The sequence below is a fragment of the Nerophis lumbriciformis genome, linkage group LG33 (assembly GCF_033978685.3).
Source record: "Nerophis lumbriciformis linkage group LG33, RoL_Nlum_v2.1, whole genome shotgun sequence".
NCBI lineage: Eukaryota > Metazoa > Chordata > Actinopteri > Syngnathiformes > Syngnathidae > Nerophis > Nerophis lumbriciformis.
In genome coordinates, this window is record NC_084580.2 from 5,215,727 (window position 1) to 5,241,769 (window position 26,043).

Genomic DNA, 26,043 nt, shown 5'->3' on the forward strand with positions numbered 1-26,043 from the left:
GAATACAACATGATAATAATAATAATAATAAGTTGCACTGTATCATAGCTACATGTATGAAATTTGCATTTAAACGCGTGAAAATAAATTCAGTATCTAGAAAATTATGACACTTCATGGCGCCTGTCAATAGATGGCGATGTTGACCGGTTCAAGATGGCGGCCCCGATGAGAACTAGACGCTTCTATGTAGAAGCCGCATGTCTCAGCTTACATTCGCTGCCAAATCTAGTATTTTGTAAATGTCTATGGTAGGAGAGCCTTCACCGGAAGTGTCGTCACTATAGAGGTCTTTCATGCCTCAGCGCGTTAAGCGAGAGTTCTGTCGCACTCTGGACATGACTGAAATGAAGTCAATTTTTTTAACCCTAATATTATTTAACTTTTTCTCCACCAAACTCCTTCAAGCCCCGTCACAAAACCAAGTTCCGGTAACCGAGTTTTATTTGCTATTTAATCTTTGAAAATGACATCCCAGCTTTGTTACTCGTAGCAACAGTTTGGTCGCCTCTTAGCACCGAGGTAGAGTTACAAATGTGTGCTTTGTTAATAAGCAGACAAAACGTAAAATGTTATCTGAATTTGGGAAATTAAGAAAAAAAAAGGTTTGTTTGATACTTTAAATTGTTACTACATAACTGCCACATAAACAACCCGAAGACTGAACTAAATACGTTCCATTTGTTGGTTTGTGGATGCTCGATATACACATTTAATCAAATACAATTGCTTGGTTGCCATCACGTGACCTAGAGGCACTTCCGGATTTCAGGAGACGGTCAAGAGTCCAGTTAAACTACGGTTAATTTGTCTGCATCAGTGCACATGGGTGTATATTAAAAAGGCTTGGAGGCAAATTATATAAGCAATCAGGAAAACTATTTAAAATGTGATGTGGATTTACACTCTCTTAAAAAAAATTATATTTGAAAGATTTAAACCCTTCATCATCACAAATATGTTACTGCTTGGCTCCACCTCTCTTCTTTGGACACTCACAAAGATTTAAAGTAGAAAAGATTGGTTGCATGTAATATTTTTACATCTGAAGGTGCCCACAAATAAGCATTAACCTGTGAAAGACATTGTTGGACTTATTTGTGCATCGCTAAGTAAGATATTTGAATGACAAGTGCTGTGCTGCTGTGATTGAGGAGAAAAAGGATACATTTGTTTGCAGTTGATTTCCTGTGACAAATATTAGTCTCATCTACAATTTTTGTCTGCAGTTGTTTTTATAGTCTGAAGATCAGTTCTGAAGTTTTGTCTCATTATTTAGCTATAGATGTCCCTGTTGTTCAGCAAAGTTTGCTAGCTATAATAAGATTCAGTATAGAGGGGTTCGGATTTTTCTACATTGTCCACAATGCATTACAATTGGCCATATTAGAAGGCTTCTAATATGGCGCCCCATTGTTGTTGATCATTCGACTAGCGATACTAATAATACCGACCGTGTGCAATTTTCAACTGCCACAATCGTGGTAGGAGAGATATTACTAGCTTTTATCGCAATCCTAAGCGTATTTCTGGACAAATGAAAGTTACTGAAAAGAAGAGTTAAGGGCGAAAGGGAGCATGGATTGCTAGAATCAACCGAGATGTGACATGCTATAACGACTTTGTGTGTGTTATTGGATCATTTGATTTCAGGTAATTAAGAAAACTTTTTTAGTAAAAATGAATTTAAAATAAACAACAGCCCCACTTTGCATTAACTTGATGTGCTTGATCGAATAACTTTGATAGTAGTTGTATTGATAGAAAATAGTACTCACTTCTCTCATCCTGACTGTAGCCTTCGCACATAAAAAAGGGAAATGAAATGAGAACATAATTCTCCCAATTCTGCTTTACAGTCACAGTGTGCTGAGATTACATTATATTGGTTATCCGTGATTATCCAGGGTGTCAAACTTTGGTGGGATTATTTCTGAGTGCATTACTCTAGCCTGGCTTGACGACATAATGTCCACTGGGTTTATAGAGATAAACACAAACATCACAAACCCATCCACAAACAAAGCGGTAATAGCTTTGTAGACTTAATAGCTTTATAGACTTATAATTTTGAAAGTCCTTCAAGGTGTAAAATGGGCAGGGTTAAAAAATTGAGTAGTTCACAAAGTCCGTGTATGAGACATCAGGGAAGATGTCGTGGTCTTTGCTGCACTCAGACTTGTCGATCTTATACAACGTCTGTTTGCTTCTTATAACGGCTTATAATGACTCACAGTAATTCTCCCTCGTGTCACAGCCGGTGCAATGTTATTTCTCACTGTATAGTTCGGAAATATTACGCGTAGCGCTATTGTGAATGATGACGCTAGCCTTTCAATATGGCTTCTGGCAGGTATAATGGGATACGTTAGCTAAAAATCCGAAGCCCTCAATGTGTTGTTGAGCCTATGAGAGATGTATTCATCTTGTTTATTAATACTATTAAGGATATTTTCTTGATGCTAACAAATATCACCAAAGAAGCTATAATGTGGTCATCAGTGTCGAATTAAGCACTTGGCTTTCCTGCACAACAACAACAGAAACTAAGCTTTTACTTTCTGTTGTGAAAATTGACAAGGAAAATACAGTGGATTGGACTAACAATTACAATATTTATTACAAGGACTTAACATAACGTTAGTTTATTTGCACAACCAGGTCTTCGTAGTTATATTTAGGCATTATGTGACAACCACAAAAGAACACAAACCGATGCGATCTCTTGTCCTTTCTTTACGTTTAGTTTTGCTCTCCAACACTACTAACGTAGTAGAGAATAAACTGCATTGCATCAAAGAAAGTTTCTCAAACAAATCAAATATTAAAACAAAACATTTTACAAAGTGATTGCTGCAGACACAGGCATGGTGCAACTGTATTACACAAGATGATGACCCCTGTGTGAAGTTAGCCCCCCCCCAGCCTTGTCCAAATCTCTCTAAACAAACAAGAGATGTATCCCAATGGTTTGTGCTACGTCTGTGATGGGCTGTGCTACAAACATTTTTGTTTGTGCCGTTAACATTTTTTAAGTCATTGTTCTTTTTAGGTTATTAATGTGTATTTAATGCGTTATTAACCAGGACTAGACTTTAACTGTGTCAAAATCTCCCCCGACTTGTCCCAATCGTTAGTGCTATGTTTGTGCTGGAAACATTTTTGTTTGTGCCACTATGGTTTTTAGGTCATTGTTTTATTTTTGTTATATTATTAACATGTAATTAATATGTTATTAATCATGACAAGACCCTATCTATGTCAAAATCCCCCACAGTGTTCATTGGTTTGTGCAATGTTTGTTCTGGTATGTGCTGCAAAAATATTTGGTCTAACTGTTAATATTTTTTAAAGTTATTAACGTTTTGTGATTCACCTGTGTGAAGTTGGCCCTCCTACCTTTTAAGCTGACAACATTCCAAAGCAAGTGCAGTTCCCCTTTAAAAACCGTAACATCACAAAGAAAACTTTTTGCAGCACAAACAATTGGGAAAAGTTTGGGGCGATTTGGACAAGGTGGGGGTACCAACTTCACACAGGTGAATCACAAAACCTTCATAACTTAAAAACCGTAACGGTACAAACACATTTTTTTGCTGCATAAACCAGCACACAGGCAGCACAAATGATTGTGTCAAGTTTGGTGAGGTTTTGACATAGTTAGGGTGTAGTCTTCACACCAATTGTTACTCCCTCCGAGGTCTTAATCAAGGCTCAAGTTGTTCGTTATTCTCACACAGACATTTATTTCAGCCACGCCTTCTTGTTATAACGGTGCCAAAACGATGCCAAAATAATGGCATCAGAACTAATAAATAACAAAAACAGAACTTACAATTAGTCTGACATCAAATAAAAGAAAACACATTGATTTCATATACATTATCAGAAAGCATCATACCTCTTTGGCCTCACAAACACAGAGAAAATAAAGTTTCTTTTGAAGCCGAGACTCTAGTAACCTCTTCCATTAAATGCTTGCTGTCTCATGCTGCTTCCCCTATTCCGTCACATATTAATTGTCCCCCCAACAATGTGACCAAACCGGAACAAAAATATGTTCCTCTCCAATTTACATGGGTTTTGTAACAGAAATAAAGTTATCATATACTTGCATGAAATTACCAAAGAAAATACATTTTTAATCACATTGTATGTAAATATGAAAGTATATTTATACATTGTATTTATTTACTCTAACCAACTATGAAATTATATAACATACGTATACAATGTGTTTCTGTCAGCAGCTACCAATGATGACTGTGATATTTTTAAGAGCCCTTTTCTTTCACTTTCGTTTTTTCCCCTGACTTTATTATCTTTATGACCCACTTCTTTCGGGACTCTATAAAAGCTCTTTCCTATCTCTCTGCTTCTTTCCTATCTCTCTGCATTTTCTGCTCAAAATCTAAACTCACTCTCATTTGCTTTAATGCTTCACTCAAGCTGGTTGACCCATCATGTGAATTAAGCAGCAAAGAAGTAAAACGGATGAGACGTCATATGCAACCCAGCAATAACAATTTTTGTCAACATATTACATAGTGCACAGTTGAACACTTGATTATTTGGGGATCCATCCATCCATCTTCTACCGCTTGTCACTTTCATGGTCGCGCGGGGTACTGGAGCCTCTCTTAGCTGCATTCCGGCGGAAGGCGGGGTACACCCTGGACAAGTCGCCACCTCATCGCAGGGCCAACACAGATAGACAGACAACATGAATGTTAATCAAAATTGTACATACATTACTTGTCCTCTTCCCAAGCATCGCAATTCTAATTTTAGACATTCTTGTTACTTTTGTTTCATTCATTAAAAAAATGAAAGTCACTAGTATCAATAAAAAGTAGCATACATTTCTATACAGTGATTAATACAGTGCCAATGGGGAATTACACGCAACGACTCCAAAAGCTTTAAAGACAAAAATAATCCAAAAACAAACACCATTAAACATGAACGTTACTAATTAACAACGCTTCAATTGCAGAAACTACATGAACAAAAACAATATTGAACAACAAAGTTGTGATTGTGCTATAATTACTGCTAATAGCACTATGGCAACAAAACCTTGTCATCATTTACCAACTAGACGTGCAGCACCGTTGATAATAATAATAATTATATACACATTCTATTACATTAAATACTACCACAATGTTAAGCTAGAACCACCGAAAAACAAATGCTTTTTTTTTGTCTCTTTTGTTATTCTATATTTAGGGATGATGTTCGAAACCGGTTCTCCCGATTGTTCGATAAGAAAAGAACCAATTCCATGGATTCAAATCCCTTTTTGAGAACCGGTTCCTGTTATCGAAGCCACCATACCGTATTTTCGCGACCATAGGGCGCACCATATTAAAAGGCGCCGTGTCAGTTACGGGTGCTATTTCTGTATTTAACGCATAAATAAGGTGCAGCGTATTTTTGGGCGCAGGCATGGTTAAACATACGCTAGCTTAAAACATACGCTATCATGCATGGACGCTGTTTTAAAAAGGCAGCAGGAGCAAAGCTGAGTTGGGTTGTACTTTATTGAAGTATTTATCAATGTACTCACATTATTTTTTGAACAATCCTGATCCACAAATCCATCAAAGTCCTCATCTTCTGTGTCCGAAATGAACAGCTGGACAAGTTCTCCATCAAACACGCCAGATTCCCCCCCGTCATTTTCAAAGTCAGTCTCGTTGTCCATTAGCATAGCAAGCTAGCACAACAGTAAAAGCCGACTTCTCTTGCCCCGTTGTGCGTATCGATTCGCTACCATGCTTGTTCCCTTCTTCTCCAGTGTGCTTCACCGGGATGTCAAAAGTGAGCGGCACCTCGTCCATGTTGGTGATGTTTGCCGGCATTTTTTTTTTACTTACAACGCACATCGCAGCACTATATACTCACTGGGGGCGTGCCTTTAGCGTCCTTTCTCACCTGAAACATTCACCCTATAACGGCCGCTTTTCCTCCATATAAACAGCGTGCCGGCCCAGTCATATAACATCTATGGCTTTTGGAACTCAGTGCACACACAACAACCTATCTGGATTCGATAAGAGATTCGATAAGGAATCGGTTCGATAAGAGGATTCGATAATGGGCTCGAACTCGATAATTTCTTAACGAACATCATCCCTATCTATACTACGGTAGTGCGAAAACCAGTGTTTTACTGTTATATACTGCACTATGGTGTACTGCTGTTTTTTAATATTGTAACTTTTGTGAGTGGATTTTGTGAAAAGTGTGGAAAGTGAATAATGATGTTGGTGAATTGTGTGTGTTGATATTAAAGGTAATTATTATCCATTATCAATAGTGCTACTTCTATTGGTATTTTTATTTCTCTATTTGCAGTGCAATAATGTTCATTGTCATTTCTATGTTATTAATATTTACTTCACTAACTGCTTCTTTGCTATCATTTTTCCTATCATATTTTAGATTTAGATTTAGATTTAGATTTATTGGTCCCCTTGGGGAAATTCATTGTCACTGCCGTACATTTAAACACTAGACATTACACATCCCACACAAAAAAAAAATAACAAAAAGACATCATACAAGACTAACACACATTTACAGGCTTGTCAGACGGGTCGGCCGGGCCTGCTGTTAAGGGCGGCTATAGCTGCAGGGATAAGGCTTTTCCTGAGGCGGGCCCTCCGGAATTTGATAGTTCTGTACCTGCGCCCTGATGGTAGTGGGATGATGTATTGGTGTAGTGGGTGAGTGATATCCTGGACTATTGTTTTTGCCAGTCGGGTGATGGACTTGTGGTTTAAGTCTGAAATGTTGGGTGTGGGTAGGCCGATAATTTTAGCTGCTATGTTTGTAATGCGTGTGAGTTTGGTCCGGTTGGTTACAGAAAGCATGGTGAAAAAACATGTGGAACAGTACAGAAGGATGGGTTGAACAATGCTTTGGTAAAGTAATAACAGGAGATGAGGTGCAACGTATAGTCCTTTAGGTTTTCGGATGGCTGACAGTCTTTGTTGACTTCTTTTTTGAATGTCCGTGGTGTGCTGATCAAAGGTGATTTATTGTCCAAGGTTACGCCCAGGTATTTGAAAGTGTCAACTGTTTTAACTGTTTGTGTGTTTATGATGATGGGGTTCTGAGGTGAGGGGGGGTTGAACCATATTTATTTTGTTTTATTGACATTGATTTCCAGATAACTGGCTGTGCATGACTCTGTGAAATGTTTGACTGTGTTATGATAGTCCAGGATGGATTGACTGTTGGAGAGGAGTGCGAGAATGGCTGTGTCATCTGAGTATTTTAAGTATGTTGTGGTGGGTGAGATGCTACGGCAGTCATTGGTGTAGAGTGTGTACAGGAAAGGGCTCAACACACATCCCTGTGGGACCCCGGTGTTGATGGTAAGCATCGGGGATGTGCTTGAGCCCACCCTTACTGCTTGCAATCGGTCGGTGAGGAAGTTGTGGGTGAGGTGGATCAGCTTAGGAGGGATGTTGAGCTGGTGTAGTTTCCGGATCAGTAGATGCTTCTGGAGGGAGTTGAAGGCGGAGCTGAAGTCCACGAAGAGGATCCTGGCAAAGTTGCTTGGGGAGTCCAGATGCTGGAGGAGGAGATGCAGCAGGCAGGCCACAGCATCCTCTGTGTCCCTCCTGGCCCTGTAGGCAAATTGGAAGGGGTCCAGGTGTGGGGTGACAACTGGAAGGATGATGTGAAGCAGCAGTTTCTCCAGGCACTTAATAATTATGGATGTGAGGGCTATGGGGCGATAATGGTTGAGTTCTGTGGGTCTGGATTTTTTCGGTACTGGTTGTTGCAGTTTTCCACAATGCAGGTATTGTTGCAGTCCAGTAGCTTTCACAGAAGAGTGAGTGTAGGATAGGGGAGAGCTCTATGGCACAGTCCCTGATCACCCTGGCTGGAATGCCATCAGGCCCTGGTGCCTTGCCTGGCTTGCAGCGGCTCAGCTGGCGCCGTACTTCCTCCTCTGTGAAGGTGGCCGGTTCCTCGGGGTCTGGTGGTGGTAGGGCTCTCAGCAGGTCCTGACACTCTGGTGAGAAGTCCAATTTATCAAAGCGGGTAAAAAATATGTTCAGGTCTTTAGAGAGGGTTTCTGGGTCACTGACAGTGCATGATGTTTTTGTTTGGCATCCTGTCAGGGTTTTCACCTTCTGAAATGCCTGCTTGGTGTTCATGTTGCTGAATTCAGTTTCCAGTTTGTTTTTGTACTTCAGTTTTGCTTTAAATAGCTCGTTTTTAAAATTCCTATTTTTTTGTCTTGAGGCTGGCCCAGTCCTGTTGCTTGAAGGATTTATGTTTTTCCCTCAGGCTCTTTTTTAATTGTGGGGTAATCCATGGTTTGGAGTTGGGATAAATATGTATTGTTTTGGTTGGAATTGTGGAGCTGATGCAGAATTTGATGTAGTCTGTGATGACAGAGACCCTGTCATTCAGACTACCATCAAAAATGGCCCAGTCAGTACAAGCTAGGGCGCCTTAAAGTTGAGTGGTGGCGTCCTCCGTCCACTTGGGGGCACTGCTGCAGTGCGGTTTGTGGCGTTTTAGTTCCTGCTTGTATGACGGAAGTAAACAGATGACGTTGTGGTCGGCAGCTCCGAGCGGAGGATATGAACGGGCACGGAAGGCATCGGTGATGTTCCCGTAGCATAAGTCCAATATGTTTCCCCTTCTTGTTGGAATGTCCACATACTGTTCGAAAGATGGTAAAACATTGTCCAGTCTGCATCCGTTAAAGTCCCCCAAATAAAGCAGCGGAGCACCGGGATACTTAGCTAACATGGCATTAGCATCCTCGGCTATCAGCTCCGCTGCTGTGTTGATGTTAGCACTGGGGCCACATAAATACAGCTGACCACAACAGTGGGGAATTCCCGGGGTAGATAGAAGGGACGGAGGGACAGGGTCAACAACTCCAGGTTGGGTGTGCACACTTTACGGTGCACTTTGATGTTGTTACACCACCTGTCGTTGATGTAAAGGCAGACCCCACCGCCTCGCGTCTTCCCCGAGTGCTTTGTCCTGTCGGACCTGACGATGGTGAAATTGTCCAGGCTCACCTCAGAGTCGGGAACCGACTCCTCCAGCCAGGTCTCACTGAGAGCGATGATACAGATGTCTCTAAAGGCCCTTTCAAAACGGCACCTTGCATGTAGTAGATCCATCTTGTTACGGAGTGATCGTACGTTGGACATGATGATGGTGGGCAGAGGAGGTTTAAAGGGACGCCTTCTTACCCGGCTCCGGATGCCTCCACGCCTTCCCCTTTTCCTCAGCCGAAGCTCCGAAGGTAGGACCACGGCAGGCCTGGTGTTACTCCACAGCGAGGCTCGATGTAGCAGGAGTTCATCTCGGCTGTAGGTGAGTAGCCGGTCGTTGGTGTCGGGCTGTAGTGCTAGGCTATCGCAAATCAGCGATAAGATTGTGAAAAAGGCGGCGATCACCTTGTAACTTGTCATAGCTGGTCCGTGTGACTTTTGCCTACATACAATGTGACAATTACACGTAAGGCACGGACATAAAACATACATAAGACACTAGACACAAGGTACGGTCAGTGCTGTTGCAGCAGAGCATGCGCCATCTTATATATATTTGTACTTATCATATTGGCTGATGTTGTTTCGTTGTTGTTGTCTCTCTGTCTTATCCCGCTCTTGTCCCCGCAATTTCCCCCTCAAACTTCCTTTTCCTTCCTTCCTTTCTATCCCCTCCTGCTCCGGTCCAGCTGTGGCAAACATTATATAAATCCATTTAATAAAGTCAAATACAAATAAGTAAAGAAGTATCCTGCACTTCTCTTTTGTAAAGTAAATCTGTACAGCAGATATGTGCATCTACATCAACAATATGATATGCCTGAATGGCTGGAAAGGACAAAAAAAATATTTATTTTGTGTCATTAATTGCTTTCTTTAAAAAGTAGTGAAAAAACTGGTAAAAAATCGTAAATCTAATTTTTTGTGAAAAAATCTGAGGTTTTATTCTTAGGGCGTATCGTCCAGGCCTTAGTTAACAACTCTTTGAAATGATAAACTGCCTCTTATATTTTGATTACTACTCGCGTACTCTTGTGGTTTGGTAGCACCTTTAGCGGTAACATTTACTGGTCATTCTGTTATGTGTATAAGTACTGTACTATTATGATCAGTGATGTAATTGCATGTGATGTGATGTCAGTCATGTTATGTGACTGTATGTGTAGCTTAGTACATGTGTACAGCATGGCGTGGTATGACTTGACTACAAAAAGCTGTGGGACAAGATGTTTAGTTGAGGGTTGCATCAGGCCTTATGACAGCTTTGTGTTTATATGTATGAGTGCACATGTGTATGTTGTTTGAGTGTTAATAATGAAATTGTGTTATTTAGGAAACGTCATATTGCTTCTAAATATTTTCTCTATTACAATTTTTTTTCATTTAGGGGCACCTGTGTTCCTAGTGAAAAAGCTAAGTTTACAGCTCTGATAGGTAGGGCCCTAGGCTTCACAACATCAGCAGGAGAATTAAGAGCAACAAAACTCGAAACCGATTGTTGAACTTTGTTCGATCCATTGAAGATTGCAATGTGATTTTCATTTTAATAGACAGGAAAACATGGATACCAGCTCAATTTCAAAGAGAAGTATTTCACGCAGAGTCTTGACCACTTCAACTTCAACGCCATGGGGAATGGGACATTTCTTCAACGATACCTAATCACTGGTAAATCTTGCGACAACTGACACTTTCGAATTTGAAACAAGAATGTGCTTATTGTTTTCACTCTTTCTTTCTTTCTTTCATTGCAGATTCATACTGGAAGACTGGATATGGTCCCATTTTTTTCTACACTGGCAATGAAGGAGACGTCTGGGAATTTGCCCTCAATACAGGCTTTCTAATTGAATTGGCTGCTCAACAGGAAGCCTTGGTCATATTTGCCGAACATGTAAGATACGTGGTATAATTGTGACACCAGCACTGAGAAATGAAGTCTAATAATATAGCCGAGAGCAACACAAAGGTTCCTTAATCGGCAAAGTAACGTTTGAGCAAATACTGAACACCTGAGTCATCAGGAGCAATATGTTTACATCAACACAATAAATAGGTATTACATCCTTGCAGCCCTAAACAAGATTGGCTTAGGTGGTTCAAGTGGCCAACATGAAGTTAGCTGGTGTGTTTCTCAGTCCCTTGTGTCCAGTGTTAGGCAAACTTTAGAGCTGTGAATCTTTGGGTACCACATGATTTGATTCTTGGGGTTAACAATTCAATTCAGAGTTTATTCTCGATTTAAAATCGATACTTTTTAATAACATTCGGTGCCAGTTGAATGATTAACGACATTCCTCCATAAAATAAACAGCTGTGATAAAATTTCTATACAACTTAAAAGTAATACAAATCTACCCAAACATTTAACAAAGTCAAATACAAATATGGCAACAAGAGATGTATCCCACACTTCTCTTTTCTAAAGTAATTCTTTACAGCAGATGTGGGCATCTACATTAACAATATCATTTACCTAAGTGGCTGAACATGACAGATTAAAAAAAAATTATATCGATTTAAAAAAAAAAAAATGTAATCGATTAAGAATCATTACAATAACAACCGTGATTCTTTCGAAAATGTATTATTTTGGACACCCCTGGCAAATTACTTTTAAAAGGTTAATGATTATAATTTCATGTTACTTCACCAAAAAAATAATCAAATTACTACCAAAATTACTTAAATAAATGTAATTAAATACAAGGTAAAATAATTAATGTGTTTCTTTAAAGGGGAACTGTACTTTTTTTTTTAATTATGCCTATCACTCACAATCTTTATGTAGGACAAGAACACGTTTTTCTTTTTTTATGCATTCTAAATACTAAATAAATGCGATCAAAAGTCAGCTTAAAATTGAGCCTTTGGGAGCTGCTCTATTCTGCCTATAAAGCCCTAAAAAAGAACATCCAAACACCTCTTTATGTTTATGCTGTGATTATATATACTGAACAAAAATATAAATGCAACACTTGTGTTTTTGCTCCATTTTTCACGAGTTGAATTCAAAGATGTAAAACTTTTACTATACACACAAAAGACCTATTCCTCTCAAATTTTGAGAGGAATAGGTCTTTTGTGTATATTATAAAAGTTGTAATCTCATGAAAAATTGGAGCAAAAACAAAAGTGTTGATTTTATATTTTTGTTCAGTATATGTAGTGTAGTAACAGGCACATTCATAATAACATTTAATATTTATGTATTTTTTCATTTTAGAAATACGTGGTGCATTAATATAAAAAAAATATCACAATGTTCACTTTTTTTCCAACTACATCACTGATTAAAACTCACTGCAGACTTCATGAGAGCCAACAAACATAATAAAACATCACTTATCCGCATTACGATGCCGACTGATAAAATCTCGTTATATTATCGTAAAGAAAAGGGGGACAGAACCAATCGTCTTGTCGTGTCGTTTTTCGTCATTTTCGGGTCTAAATTGGCTGTCAAAGTGTACCAAGTTGTCGGATTACATCATCATCCTTCTATTAGTTAGGTGAGAGGCATGATTTATGATCTACAATAAACTTCCATGAGCAGGCAACATAGACACACAAGCTGGTGAATCTGGCGCCGCTATAAAAAGTTTGTGTGCGTTAGCGCTTATAATGACAATATCACTTGGTTAATATTCAAGTCACAAAATGTAAATGTGTCATGATCCGTGGCCCTGATCATGTTTTGTTTAGTCATGTTTTGTTAGTTTTGGGCTCCCTTAGTTTCTGTTTTGTGCACCTCTGGGTTTGTTTTGGTTACCATGGGTACTAATTGGGTTCACCTGCCTCTGGTTAGTGGTCGGCACGCTCACCTGCTGTCGAGCACTAATCACAGAGCTATTTAATCACCTCTCTCGCCACGCTCTGTCTGGCGCTCTGTCTGGCTTTGATGTTTGCTGTATGCAACAGGCACATAGGGTTATTTCTGGTTTCTATGTTTCTTGATTCCTGTGCTAAGTTTGTACCTTAGCTTCACGTGAGATCGGCACGCAGCCCTTTGGTTTGCTTCCTGTTTTTATTGTATGGTATGATTTATGAGGAATAAATCATGTTCCCACCTGCACACTTTGTCCGGAGTGGTCCGTCTGCATCCCGTTGGAACGAACCCCGCAGTAAGATGCGACCCCCACGTGACAGAACAAAGCCAGCTGCCAGTTCTTTCGCAACGGGCTCTGAGGAGGTGGACGCAGGTACATGGAGGGTGTTAAGAGCGATGGAGACGGAGACGCTCCGCTATTCCCCCGTGGAACTCAAAGAAATGGTGTGGGGCCCTGCTGGTTCACTGGTGCCCATCCACTCCCTTTGGCCCGAGAACATCGCCACACCGCAGTACCAGACGCGTCAGCGAGAACGGAAGCCGTCCAAAAAGGCTTTGACTCGCCGTCAGGACGTGTCAATCCCGCACACTCCTCCTCCGGACAAGAGCAAGTCACAAGCAGCCCAGTCATCCTCGCCGCCGATGTTTGGTAATCCCCTCATTCATTTTGCCAAACTCTTCACCGACTGGGCTATGAACCAGATGGTCACCGGCACCAATGACGTCACCCCGCCCACTGGGAATGACGTCAGAGAGAAATGCATGTTTTTACGGACTCGCTCACTAGGTCTGTCCCTGTCATCCAAGAATCAAGCTCCGCCCCCAGGGACTCTAGCCCCACCCACGTCACAAACTTTTTCTTCCTGTCCTCCCACAAAATCTCTGGTGGGGGGTAGAAAGAGACTTTTTGGACAATTTAGAAAGGAAGAGGAGTCCACCCCCCTCCTAAACCCTCACCCTCCCCCAAAGATGGTTCCAGACCGCACAGGAAGCGTCTGGTATCCGCTTCCTGGGGAGGAGGCGGGGGAACAAGGGCTGATAGCTGGGCTAGTGGGGTGGCACAGCTGCGCCCGACCATGCGGCAACCTCTTGCCCTACCACTACCACCTGTTCTTCGGCGTGCCAGGCCACCTCCGCCAAGGTCACGGTTAACCTCGGCCAGGTGGGCCTGAAGACGCCATCCTCTCCACCTCCTGTCCCTGCTCCAAGGCTAGCACATGCTCCAAGGCTAGCTCCCGCTCCTGCTCCAAGGCTAGATCCCGCTTCTGCTCCAAGACTAGCACCCGCTCCTGCTCCAAGGCTAGCAGCCGTTCCTGCTCCATGGCTAGCACCCGCTCCTGCTCCAAAGCTAGCACCCGCTCCTGCTCCATAGCTAGCACCTGCTACTGCTCCACAGCTAGCACCGGTTCCTGCACCACGGCTAGCACCAGTTCCTGCACCATGGCAGCCTCCTTCGCCTGCCGCTCAAGCTGCAGAGGTGCCTTCGTCTTCGGCAGGCCTTCCCATGGCGCCGCCTCAGTCTTCCTTGTCTTCGGCGGACCGTCCCACGGCACCGCCCTCCAGCATCGTCGCCATCGCGACCTCCGGCTGGCCTGCAGCACAAGCGGCCATCAGGCGCCTGCACGCGGTGCCCTCAGTGGCCAATTAATGGACGCCATTGGCGCAGACAGCAGCAACGCCCACGACTTGGCCGTAGAACTCAAAGGCTGCTGAGATTCTGGCATCACTAGCGTCCACCTTCTCAACGGCCACGGATGTGTTCGTTTTGTGGTCGCCCGCCTCGCCTGCTGCAGCGGCATTCCACTCGCTGCCGCCACTTGACTTGTCCTCGGTGGATTCGGGGACACCTGGCCTGGGGACCCACCACCAAGTCCTCCCTCCGCCCTCCCGTGACTCTTGAACTTGTTTTTTTTTTTGTGGTATTCTGGGACATCTGGAATCTGTCCTTAAGGGGGAGATACTTGTCATGATCCGTGGCCCGGATCATGTTTTGTTTAGTCATGTTCTGTTAGTTTTGGACTCCCTTAGTTCCTGTTTTGTGCACCTCTGGACCGGAACTAATTGGGTTCACCTGCCTCTGGTTAGTGGTCGGCACGGTCACCTGCTGTCCAGCACTAATCGGAGAGCTATTTATTCACCTTTCTCGCCACGCTCTGTCTGGCTTCGATGTTTGCTGTATGCAACAGGCACGTAGGGTTAGTTCTGGTTTCTATATTTCTTGATTCCTGTGCTAAGTTTGTACCTTAGCTTCACGTGCGATCGGCACGCAGGCCTTTGGTTTGCTTCCTGTTTTTTTTGTATGGTATGATTTATGCGGAATAAATCATGTTCCCACCTGCGCGCTTTGTCCGGAGTGGTCCGTCTGCATCCCAAGAGAACGAACTCCGCAGTAAGATGCGACCCCTACGTGACAAAATGGAGTATTGTTGTTGGTTTTTAGATGGTTATTTATTGGTTTTATGGGTGTAATTTAGGACCTCTCATTGGCTTCATTGTAATCAGACTTTTATTGAAGTTTATTCACAAGTTAGAAAGCATTAAAAAAAAATCCAAAGTCATATCTTTCATACAGATTGTGAACGATAAGCAAAATTCCAAAAAACTGCAGTTCCCTTTTAGTAAAACAACCTACAACTAAACAAGCATTTATTTAGTGATGCAAGAATGGAATATCTTTACAACAATTTCCCAACGGCATTGACATGAAATCCAGAAATTAAAAATAATTCAATGCATTGCGAAAAGTTGCGAAACTTGTTATGGAATCTTGTATTCACAATTTACGGAACACCCCCCACAGGATTCCTCAAAGGACTTCTTACTCCTATTCTAGAAAACACACGTCGACTGGTTGGGCAAACTCCCATGGACCCTACTAATGGTATGGAATTTGTCAACGGGTCCATGCTCAGGACGAAAACCAAACTGTTCCTCCTGTATCTGAGGGTTGACTATGCAAAATACCCTTCTTTCCAGTACCCCTAAATATATCTGACCAGGGAGGCAGAGTAGAGTGATCCAACAATAGTAGGAAAACACCCACTGTCCCCCCTTATTAAAAAGGGGAACCACTCTATTATTCCAGAGGCACTGCCCCCGATGTCCGTACAATGCTATGTAGTCATTTCAACCAAGACATCCCTCAGCATCCAGGGCTTTGAGGAACTCTGGACGGTTCTTGTCTACTTGCCACCAAGGAGCTTTTTAACTACATCAACTTCAGTTCCAGAGATAGAAGAGCCCAAAAGAGAGTCCTCAGGCTCTGCTTTCCCATTGAATGTCATGTTAGTGGGATAGAGAGAACTTCAAAGTATTCCTTCTATAACATCTTGTGTCGAGGACATCGGCACCCTATCCATACCATACATAGTGATGACCAGAGGTGTGTAGTAATGCGCTAGATTTACTCATTGAACAGCAATATCATGTGCTGTCATCTGTGCCAGGATAATTTTTCACATTTCAACCTCCAAGAATCCCACTTCCTACTAGAGCAGGGGTCGGCAACCCGCTGCTCCGGAGCCGCATGCGGCTCTTTGATCACTCTGATGCGGCTCAGCTGCATACTTGCCGACCCTCCCTATTTTCCCGGGAGACTTCCGGATTTCAGTGCCTCGCAGTTAAACTCCCGGGATTATTATTTTCCGATTTTCACTCTAACAATAATAAAAAGGGCGTGCCATGATGGTACAGCATTTAGCGCCCTCTACAATCTGTACAATCATCGTGCCAGCCCAGCCTTTTGTTGTATGCATCTTCTACTTGCACACGTAAGTGACAGCAAGGTATTAAAACAACTTTAACACTCTTACTAATAATGCACCACACTTTGAACCAAAACCAAAAAAGACTGACAAACACATTTCGGGAGAACATCTGCACTTTAACACAACATAAACACAACAGAACAAATACCCAGAATCCCATGCAGCCCTGACTCTTCCGGGCTACATTATACACCCCTGCTACCACCAAACGCCGCCCCCACCGCAACCCTGCTCCCCCACACATCAACCCCCCCCTCCGTGCGTCGGTTGAGGTGGGCGGGGTTTGGTAGCGGGGGTGTATAATGTAGCCCGGAAGAGTTAGGGCTGCATGGGATTTTGGGTATTTGTTCTGTTGTGTTTATGTTGTGTTACGGTGCAGATGTTCTCCCAAAATGTGTTTGTCATTCTTGTTTGGTGTGGGTTCACAGTGTGGCGCATTATTAGTAAGAGTGTTAAAGTTTTTTATACCGCCACCGTCAGTGTAACCTGTGTGGTTGTTGACCAAGTATGCATGGCTGTCACTTACGTGAGCAAGCAGAAGTCCCATACAACGTGTGGCTGGGCTGGCACGCTGGTTGTAGTGGGCGCTAAATGCTGTACCATCATGGCACGTTCGAGAGAATAGTTGCCCTGAAATTCGTAGTCTGCCGGAAAAATCGGGAGATTTGACAAGTATTACGCTGTCAAGCGCCATTCATATAAAACTCGCGGGCCGCACTAACATTCAATTTTCATATTAAGGTGTGGGCCGCGTGTCTGAGACCCTTGGTTTATACATAGCACAAAGCAAAAAAAAAACTTTGTATGCAGTGTTATTTCATTTTAAATTTCAAAAGATTTTCGTGGCTCCCATTGTTTTCTTTAATTTGTGAAACTGGTCAAAAGGGCTCTTTGAGTGGTAAAGGTTGCTGACCCCTGTACTAGAGGAATACAAATTTGGATAAGTTGTAGGCCTAGATGTTTATTATGTTTTTGCTGCGCATATGCTTACATGAGGCATGTTATAAACGTCTTAAATGACTGTAAAATGTGCATCTTTGTAATACATGTAGCAGTGTCTCTATTCCCCTAACGCGCACATGCACACACACCAACTAGGGTTATAGTGGAAGTACCATTAAAATTAACTACTAATTAAATCAGAAGTTACTCAACAGTTACTGAGTATTTGAGTTGTATTTTCACTAAATTCTTACTCTTACCCAAGTAATTATTTGGTTGACTTCTTTTAACTGAGTGATATTACTCTGAAGTAATTATTTTCCCCCACGGTTTTCCCCTCCTTCTTTGATGGCAGAAAGCATCGAAGCCGTCCAAAAGTCATTCTCTATGGCTCCCCCAAACTTTTCCACGTCTTGGTTTTTACCCCGGCGACGGCCAAAGTCCCACACCGCTTGGCCTGTCGGTACCTGTCAGCTGCCTCTGGAGTCCCAGTCTTCAGCTTGACAGCGTACCTCACTACAAGAGTCCACCATTGAGTTCGGGGATAACCGTCATGGCAGCCACCCGACATCTTACGACCACAGCTGCGATCGGCAAATTTCAACCTTGCACACCAGCTCAGGCTCCTTCCCCACTGATTTAGGCCTACAACTTACCGCAACGTGTATTCCTCTAGTTGGGAGTGGAATTATTGTCGGCTGAAATGAATATTTCTCCTGGAACAGATGATAGCGCATGATATTGTGTTTTTTTTTCATAATTTGTAAGGTATACATGCCACATAGCCAAAGCTAGCCAAGGTTCTCGGTTTCGGCTGCCATCCATCTCACACGGCACCCAAAGCCTCACACCCTTATTATCAGTGGTGAACCCATTCGAGGGTCTTTTTGTTTGAGGTACAACTTAATTATGTTTTACTGTAGCAGATAAGCAACATCCATCTTCCGCTGGAAGTCAGTTGCAATAGGCCCCATCTGCCCACAACCTTGAACAGCATAGGCAGTAGTCTGAAAATAAATATGTTTGCAGCCTTGACAGATTAAACCAGGGGTCCTCATACTCCGCGGAAAGACCCAAGTTAAAAAAAAAAAATAAAAATATATATATATATATATATTTTTTCAATACAATCCACTTTATTTGTATAGCACATTTAAACAACAAAAATGATTCCAAAGTGCTGCACAACAATATTAAAAACAATATTTAAATATTATCCATAGCTACACCAATGACTGAATAAAAACAAAAAATAAATAAATATAAAACCATTATAAAAACAATATAAAAATAAATATGATTAAACACAATTTTAAAGGGTAAAACCAATTAAAACAATAAATAAAAATCTAAATTTAAAAACACAGAGGACCCCACAACTCACATAGTGTTAAAAGCCAGAGAATAAAAGTGGGTCTTAAGACGAGACTTAAAACACTGCACTGTGGGAGCAGTTCGAACATGGAGGGGCAGAGGGTTCCAGGGCCTAGGGCCGACCACAGAGAAAGCCCTGTCTCTCCTGGTTTTAAGTCTCGTCTTGGGCACCACGAGCTGGAGCTGGCTCTCGGACCTCAGAGCGCGCGCAGGAGTGTAAATTTGAATGAGATCCGAGATATAATGAGGTGCCAGTCCATGTAAAGCTTTAAAAGCAAACAGCAAGATTTTAAAATCAATTCTAAAATGAACAGAGAGCCAGTGCAAAGTCTCAAGACAGGGTTATATGCTTGCGTTTCCTGGCCCCTTTTAAAAGTCGTGCTCCCGCGTTCTGGACAAATTGCAAACGGGAGAGAGCTTTTTGGCTAATGCCAGCATAAAGTGGATTGCAGTAGTCCAGGCGACTTGAACTAAAAGCATGCACGACTTGTTCAAAAAGGTTAAAAGATAAAAACGGTTTTACCTTTGCTAAAAGACGAAGATGAAAAAAACACAATTTTAAAACGCCATTGACTTCTATCCATCCATCCATTTTCTACCGCTTGTCCCGTTCAGGGTAGCGGGGGTGCTGGAGCCTATCTCAGCTGCATTCGGGCGGGAGGCGGGGTCACCCTGGACAAGTCCCCACCTCATCGCATCACACTAGGGCCAATTTAGTGTTGCCAATCAACCTATCCCCAGGTGCATGTTTTTGGAAGTGGGAGAAAGCCGGAGTACCCGGAGGGAACCCACGCAGTCACAGGGAGAACATGCAAACTCCACACAGAAAGATCCCAAGCGCAGGATCGAATCCAGGACCTTCGTATTGTGAGGCAGACACACTAACCCCTTTCCCATCGTGCCGCCCACGCCATTGATTTGTTTGTCAAATTTCGATGTATTTGGGACGCACATCATTTTGCAATGGTCCCAAGTCAGTGAGGGCCGGACCAAAAACTACAATTTCTGTTTTTCCCTCATTCGTTATTAAAAAATGGGCTAACCAAGCCTTGACGCATAAATAGTTGAGAAGGGGTGTCAGGGGGCCGTGGCCTTTTGAATTTGTCATATACATTTGGCAGTCGTCTGCATAAAAGTGATAAGCCTCTTAAAAATCTCTCCAAGGGGGAGGAGATATAGAGCAAACAGGATGGGCCTAGAATAGATCCCTGGGGGACACCACAGTAAAGCGGAGCAGAAGAAGAGGTGGCGTCCCCCAGCCTGACAGAGAAGAACCTCTCTGACAGGTAGGATCTGAACCACTCTAATGCAGTCCCCCTGACACCCACACAGTCTCTCAGGCGGTCTAAAATAATTGTGTGGTCGACTAAAATGGCAGAGCTACCAGAATCAGACATTAAAAGCAAGTCATTAAAAACCTTTAAAAGTGCAGATTCAGTACTGTGCAAAGCTTTGTATCCAGACTGAAATGGATCCAAAGTGCTATTTTCATCTAAAAAAAGGCTGCAGTTGCGCCAAAACACATCTCTCCAAATTTTTTTACACAAAAGGTAATTTAGAAATGGGCCGATAATTTGAGAAATTTGTAGGACCTGTTTTTTTTATCAAAGGCTCAACAACAGCTCCTTTACAAAAAGAGGGCACACTGCCAGAAATCAAGCTGCTGTTGATGATGTCCTTAACAGACAAGTCAATAGAGTCCCAGACTTCTTTAAAAAAGCGAGGGGGGACTGGGTCTGTGGGACAGGACGAGGGTTTTAGTTTGTCAACTATTCTTGTAAGCTCAGGCATGGACACAGGCTCAAACTGACAAAACACAGCCGATAACTGAGTGCCTACATTGAAACTCAATGGAGGAGATAGATTTGCCTGAATAGAAGCAACCTTGTCGTTAAAAAAAGGAGATACATTTTTCACAAGTTTCACTTGTCATCTCCAGTGAAGTGGCTGGATTCGGATTAAGAACAGAACTAATACATTTAAAAAGAACACGTGGCTTGCTGACACTATTTGAAATTAAGTCTGACAGATATTTTGTTTTCTCATCTTTAACCACACTTTGATAATTCTGACAGCTTTCTTTTAGAATTTGATAAGAGAACTCCAAGTGATCCCCTTTAAACTTACGCTCCGCCCTCCGCCACTCACGCCGAGCTGTGTGCGTGGTGTCATTGAGCCAAGGCTCCTGTTTTGACTTTGGACGTATAGCTCTGAGGGGCGCTATACTGTCCAGAATCTCAGAACATGTGGAAATAAAAGAGCACATCAATTGTTCAGTGTCTGCAGAGTGTGATATACTCTGCATGGACACAGTGAATAAAGGAGGAAAGGCGGCTGCAGTGTCAGACCTAATAACACGCCCATGACGCACGGCAGACGGTTTTACATCAGGGTCCAAACTTAATTTGAACATAACAGGACTGTGATCGGAAAACACAGCATCACCAACAACGACATATTCAACATTAAAACCATAAGACAGTACAAGGTCTCGAGTGTGTCCATGTACATGTGTTGGGCCAGTAACATGCTGAGCCAAATTAAAACATTAGATCAAGTCCAAAAACTCTCTGGACATGGGTTTGGAAGGACAACAAACGTGTACATTAAATTCTCCGACAATTAAAATCTTGTCATAGCACACCAGACTAAAAGCAATGAACTCCGAAAAGTCCTTGATAAAGTCTTTGTTGTGCTTTGAAATTTGTATTTTTAAAAATCTGTCCTTTCTAATCCATTTTCTACCACTTGTTACTCTTGGTGTCTCCTAGCCGCTCAGGCAAATCATTTTGTCTAAAAATGCATTTTCCCATCGATAACGTGACATCATCGCGCTCGAATATATATATATATATATATATATATATATATATATATATATATATATATATATATATATATATATATATATATATATATATATATATATATTAGGGGTGTAACGGTACGTGTATTTGTATTGAACCGTTTCGGTACGGAGGTTTCGGTTCGGAGGTGTACCGAACGAGTACACATGCTAGCAGCGACCGGGCTCGGACAACATGTAACAGCCAGAGCTGGAAGACCTTCCTGCCTCGTTAAGATCTCCCGTTTGGGAACACTTTGGCTGCGCGATACAACAATGGAGGACGGAGGTTTGCCGACAAACCTCCGTTTGCCGACAAACCTCAGCTGCTTCTGACAACACGTCAAACATGTGTTGCACCTTTCCTGTTTTCGGCTCCCAGACCGTAGTCGAGGAGCGCACGGGAGACACTCCTACAGGGCCGATGTATTCTCGGGGGCAACACCCTTCACTCTACCCGGCAGTGGGTCTCCACAGCTCCAGAATCCCGGGTAAATTACGTGTCCGGTGATTAGTTGCAAATCGTGGCTTTATTGAGGTCTTGCACACAGCCAATCCAACAAAACACTAGCCACTCCCCACACTCAGCTACCGCTCCCTCACCTCGCTCGCCCACACACTCACCTCACATGCTGTCACATATTAAAGGGCCACACACACACATACGCTACTCTCATAACACATGCTAACCCATTTGAAGCGTCACCACCGCATTCAAGCAGCCTTTCCTCGGCGAGTCAGGCAGGGCTAAAGCAATAACAAATGTTTTTATAGCAGCAGATATAAGTCCATATTGCATTAAAAACTAGATTTTGACCCACTTCTATGGTGGAAGAACAATGAGCCCATATATCCTCTTACTGTCAAGTTTGCCAGGCTGGGGGGGAAGAAAAGTTAATCTGAGGCTGAGTTGACTTGAAACTGTTTAATGTTGCACTTTTTATATGTAGAAGAAAAGTTTTGTCATTTTATTTAAAGGGGAACATTATCACCAGACCTATGTAAGCGTCAATATATACCTTGATGTTGCAGAAAAAAGACCATATATTTTTTTAACCGATTTCCGAACTCTAAATGGGTGAATTTTGGCGAAATAAACGCCTTTCTAATATTCGCTTTCGGAGCAATGACGTCACAATGTGACGTCGCATCGGGAAGCAATCCGCCATTTTCTCAAACACTGAGTCAAATCAGCTCTGTTATTTTCCGTTTTTTCGACTGTTTTCCGTACCTTGGAGACATCATGCCTCGTCGGTGTGTTGTCGGAGGGTGTAACAACACGAACAGGGACGGATTCAAGTTGCACCAGTGGCCCGAAGATGCGAAAGTGGCAAGAAATTGGACGTTTGTTCCGCACACTTTACCTACGACAGAGATGGCAAGAATGTGTGGATATCCTGCGACACTCAAAGCAGATGCATTTCCAACGATAAAGTCAAAGAAATCTGCCGCCAGACCCCCTTTGAATCTGCCGGAGTGTGTGAGCAATTCAGGGACAAAGGACCTCGGTAGCACGGCAAGCAATTTTGTTCCCGCAGACGAGCGACCTAAACCCCCTGGATGTCTTGGCTCACACCGTCCCGAAGATGATCAAGAGAAGAATATCGACCCGAGCTTCCCTGGCCTGCTGACATGAGGGTATGTCTCCAGAATATATTAATTGATGAAAACTGGGCTGTCTGCACTCTCAAAGTGCATGTTGTTGCCAAATGTATTTCATATGCTGTAAACCTAGTTCATAGCTGTTAGTTTCCTTTAATGCCAAACAAACACATACCAATCGTTGGTTAGAAGGCGATCGCCGAATTCGTCCTCGCTTTCTCCCGTGTCGCTGGCTGTCGTGTCGTTTTCGTCGGTTTCGCTTGCATACGGTTCAAACCGATATGGCTCAATAGCTTCAGTTTCTTCTTCAATTTCGTTTTCGCTACCTGCCTCGACACTACAACCATCCGTTTCAATACATTCGTAATCTGTTGAATCGCTTAAGCCGCTGAAATCCGAGTCTGAATCCGAGCTAATGTCGCTATAGCTTGCTGTTCTTTCCGCCATGTTTGTTTGTGTTGGCTTCACTATGTGACGTCACTGGAAAATGGACGGGTGGTTAAAATCAGGCACTTTAAAGATTTTTTTAGGGATATTGCGTGATGGATAAAATTTTGAAAAAAACTTTGAAAAATATAATAAGCCACTGGGAACTGATTTTTAATGTTTTTAACAATTCTGAAATTGTGATAATGTTCCCCTTTAAGCTGTACATCAAGCAAGAATGTTACCATTTAGTGGTCAATTGTACGGAATATATACTGTACTGTGCAATCTACTAATAAAAGTCTCAATCAATCAATCAAAAAAAGCACTTTATATGTAGAAAGGTTTTGTTAAGAAACCATTCTGAGCCTTATCTTATTTAGTTTTTATTTTATATATGTTGACCACATTAACCCTGGCAATGGACCCTGTGTGTATATGTATGTTTTGTCATTGTTTACAAATTTGGTAAATAAATAACCAAAAAATTAATTTTGTTGTTTTCTTACTGTACCGAAAATGAACCGAACCGTGACCTCTAAACCGAGGCACGTACCGAACCGAAATGACATTTTTGTGTACCGTTGTACCCCTATTTTTTTTTAACCTAATGCGGCCCCCGAGTCAAAAAGTTTGGGGACCCCTGCATTAAACCGTTATTACTCTCAAACTCATTAAGTTCAAAATTACTCTCAACTCATTAAGTTCAAATTTTCTCCATTTCACAGAGGTACTATGGCAAGTCTCTCCCTTTTGGCAATGATTCCTTCAACCTTGAAAAGATTGGCCTGTTGACAGTGGAACAGGCAATTGCTGATTACGCCATCATGATCAGTGTGTTGAAACATCAGCTGGGAGCCACAGATTGCCCTGTCATTGTGTTTGGTGGAAGGTAAGATACATGATACTTCAATGATATTAGGTAGAGTTGTGGTGCTCTGCTTGTCATGCCACCCAGGTGCTTCCCATTACGGCTCATTACCTGCCCCTGTCATTCAGTCTTGTTGCGAGTTTATGTCACGTCCTAGCGTTCAACCTATTTGTTCTTGTCTACCTGTTACTGAACCTTTTCTGACCTTTGACCTCGCCTATTGCCTCACGCTTTGATACCTCTGCCTTTGTTTGGGCTGCCTTTGCGCGTATTTAACTTTTCTTGGAATAAACCTACCTGTATCTGATCTGCCAACTCTGCCTTTGAGTCCTCCTTCCAACAACAACCCTTAACACTGCTGAAATTAAACTTTAATAACAAATGGTCTTTCTGCTCCTGTCTGCATGGCAGACATTTCCAAGAAGATTCAGTTATGTTTGTAAACATTTTGCTTCTCACCCCATTCCTGAAAAGCCTAATCGCACTGAAATGTATTTCGCAAGCGACGTGACAACTTGAACAATTTTCACAATACATAATCTTGCAAGCACAACAGTACACCAGCAAATACGTAGACATGTGGATTTTATTTTTAGTAGATGAACTTTCATAAGATGAGTCTCATCTAAAGCTGAATGAATATTGATAAACACAACATGCCCTTCAAAAATATACTATGTCAATAAAATCATCAATCATTGTCACTAATTGTAACTAAAACTACTGTAAAATTCCACTCAAAATTATTGAACCTCCATTGCAAATTCCATGTGTTGCAAAGTTGATCAACTCTCCAAAGTCAAAACCAACATCCATCTGTTACATTCTATCCCACCAGTTATGGCGGAATGCTGTCCGTCTATATGAGAATAAAGTACCCAAACATTGTGGCGGGAGCTCTCGCTGCCAGTGCTCCCATACTGTCAGTTGCTGGGCTGAGTGATACTGGGCAGTTCTTTAGAGATGTCACAAAAGTAAGTTGGATGAATGTACACTGTTTTTTTGTTCTGATAATGTGCACGATTATGCATGTATTGATTTTTTTGTCATTATGTTCATTAATGGGTTAGCTGGAGTCCTACTTTTGGGAAGTGACGGATACACTGTACACTCTAGACTGGTTCCCAGCCAATCACAGGGCAGCTGTCACATGGTTTGCACTCAAAGAGGATGTGTTTTATTTGGTGATCATCTGAACCAGGTCTGCAACCTGCGGCCCAGGAGCCACATGTGGCTCTTCTGCCTTGTTGTGGCTCCCTCAGATTTTTTTTTAACCCTGAAGTGAGTAAAGTTAGCCTTTTTAAAAAGAGTTCTATAATTTTCTGTTAGGCCATGAATGTCTAATT

At 42.2% G+C, this 26,043-nt stretch overlaps 1 protein-coding gene across 1 annotated transcript in view; it reads left to right on the forward strand.

The window, feature by feature from the left end:
• Nucleotides 1–291: 291 nt before the first annotated feature.
• The window catches only part of dpp7 (dipeptidyl-peptidase 7), a 41,863-nt gene continuing 16,111 nt past the window's right edge, over nt 292–26,043 (forward strand). Inside the window, exons 1-5 of the mRNA XM_061928704.1 lie at nt 292–431; nt 10,592–10,709; nt 10,796–10,935; nt 24,555–24,718; nt 25,536–25,671. Coding sequence (XP_061784688.1) covers nt 297–431; nt 10,592–10,709; nt 10,796–10,935; nt 24,555–24,718; nt 25,536–25,671 — 693 coding nt within the window. The 5' untranslated portion in view covers nt 292–296. The remainder of the gene's footprint in view (nt 432–10,591; nt 10,710–10,795; nt 10,936–24,554; nt 24,719–25,535; nt 25,672–26,043) is intronic.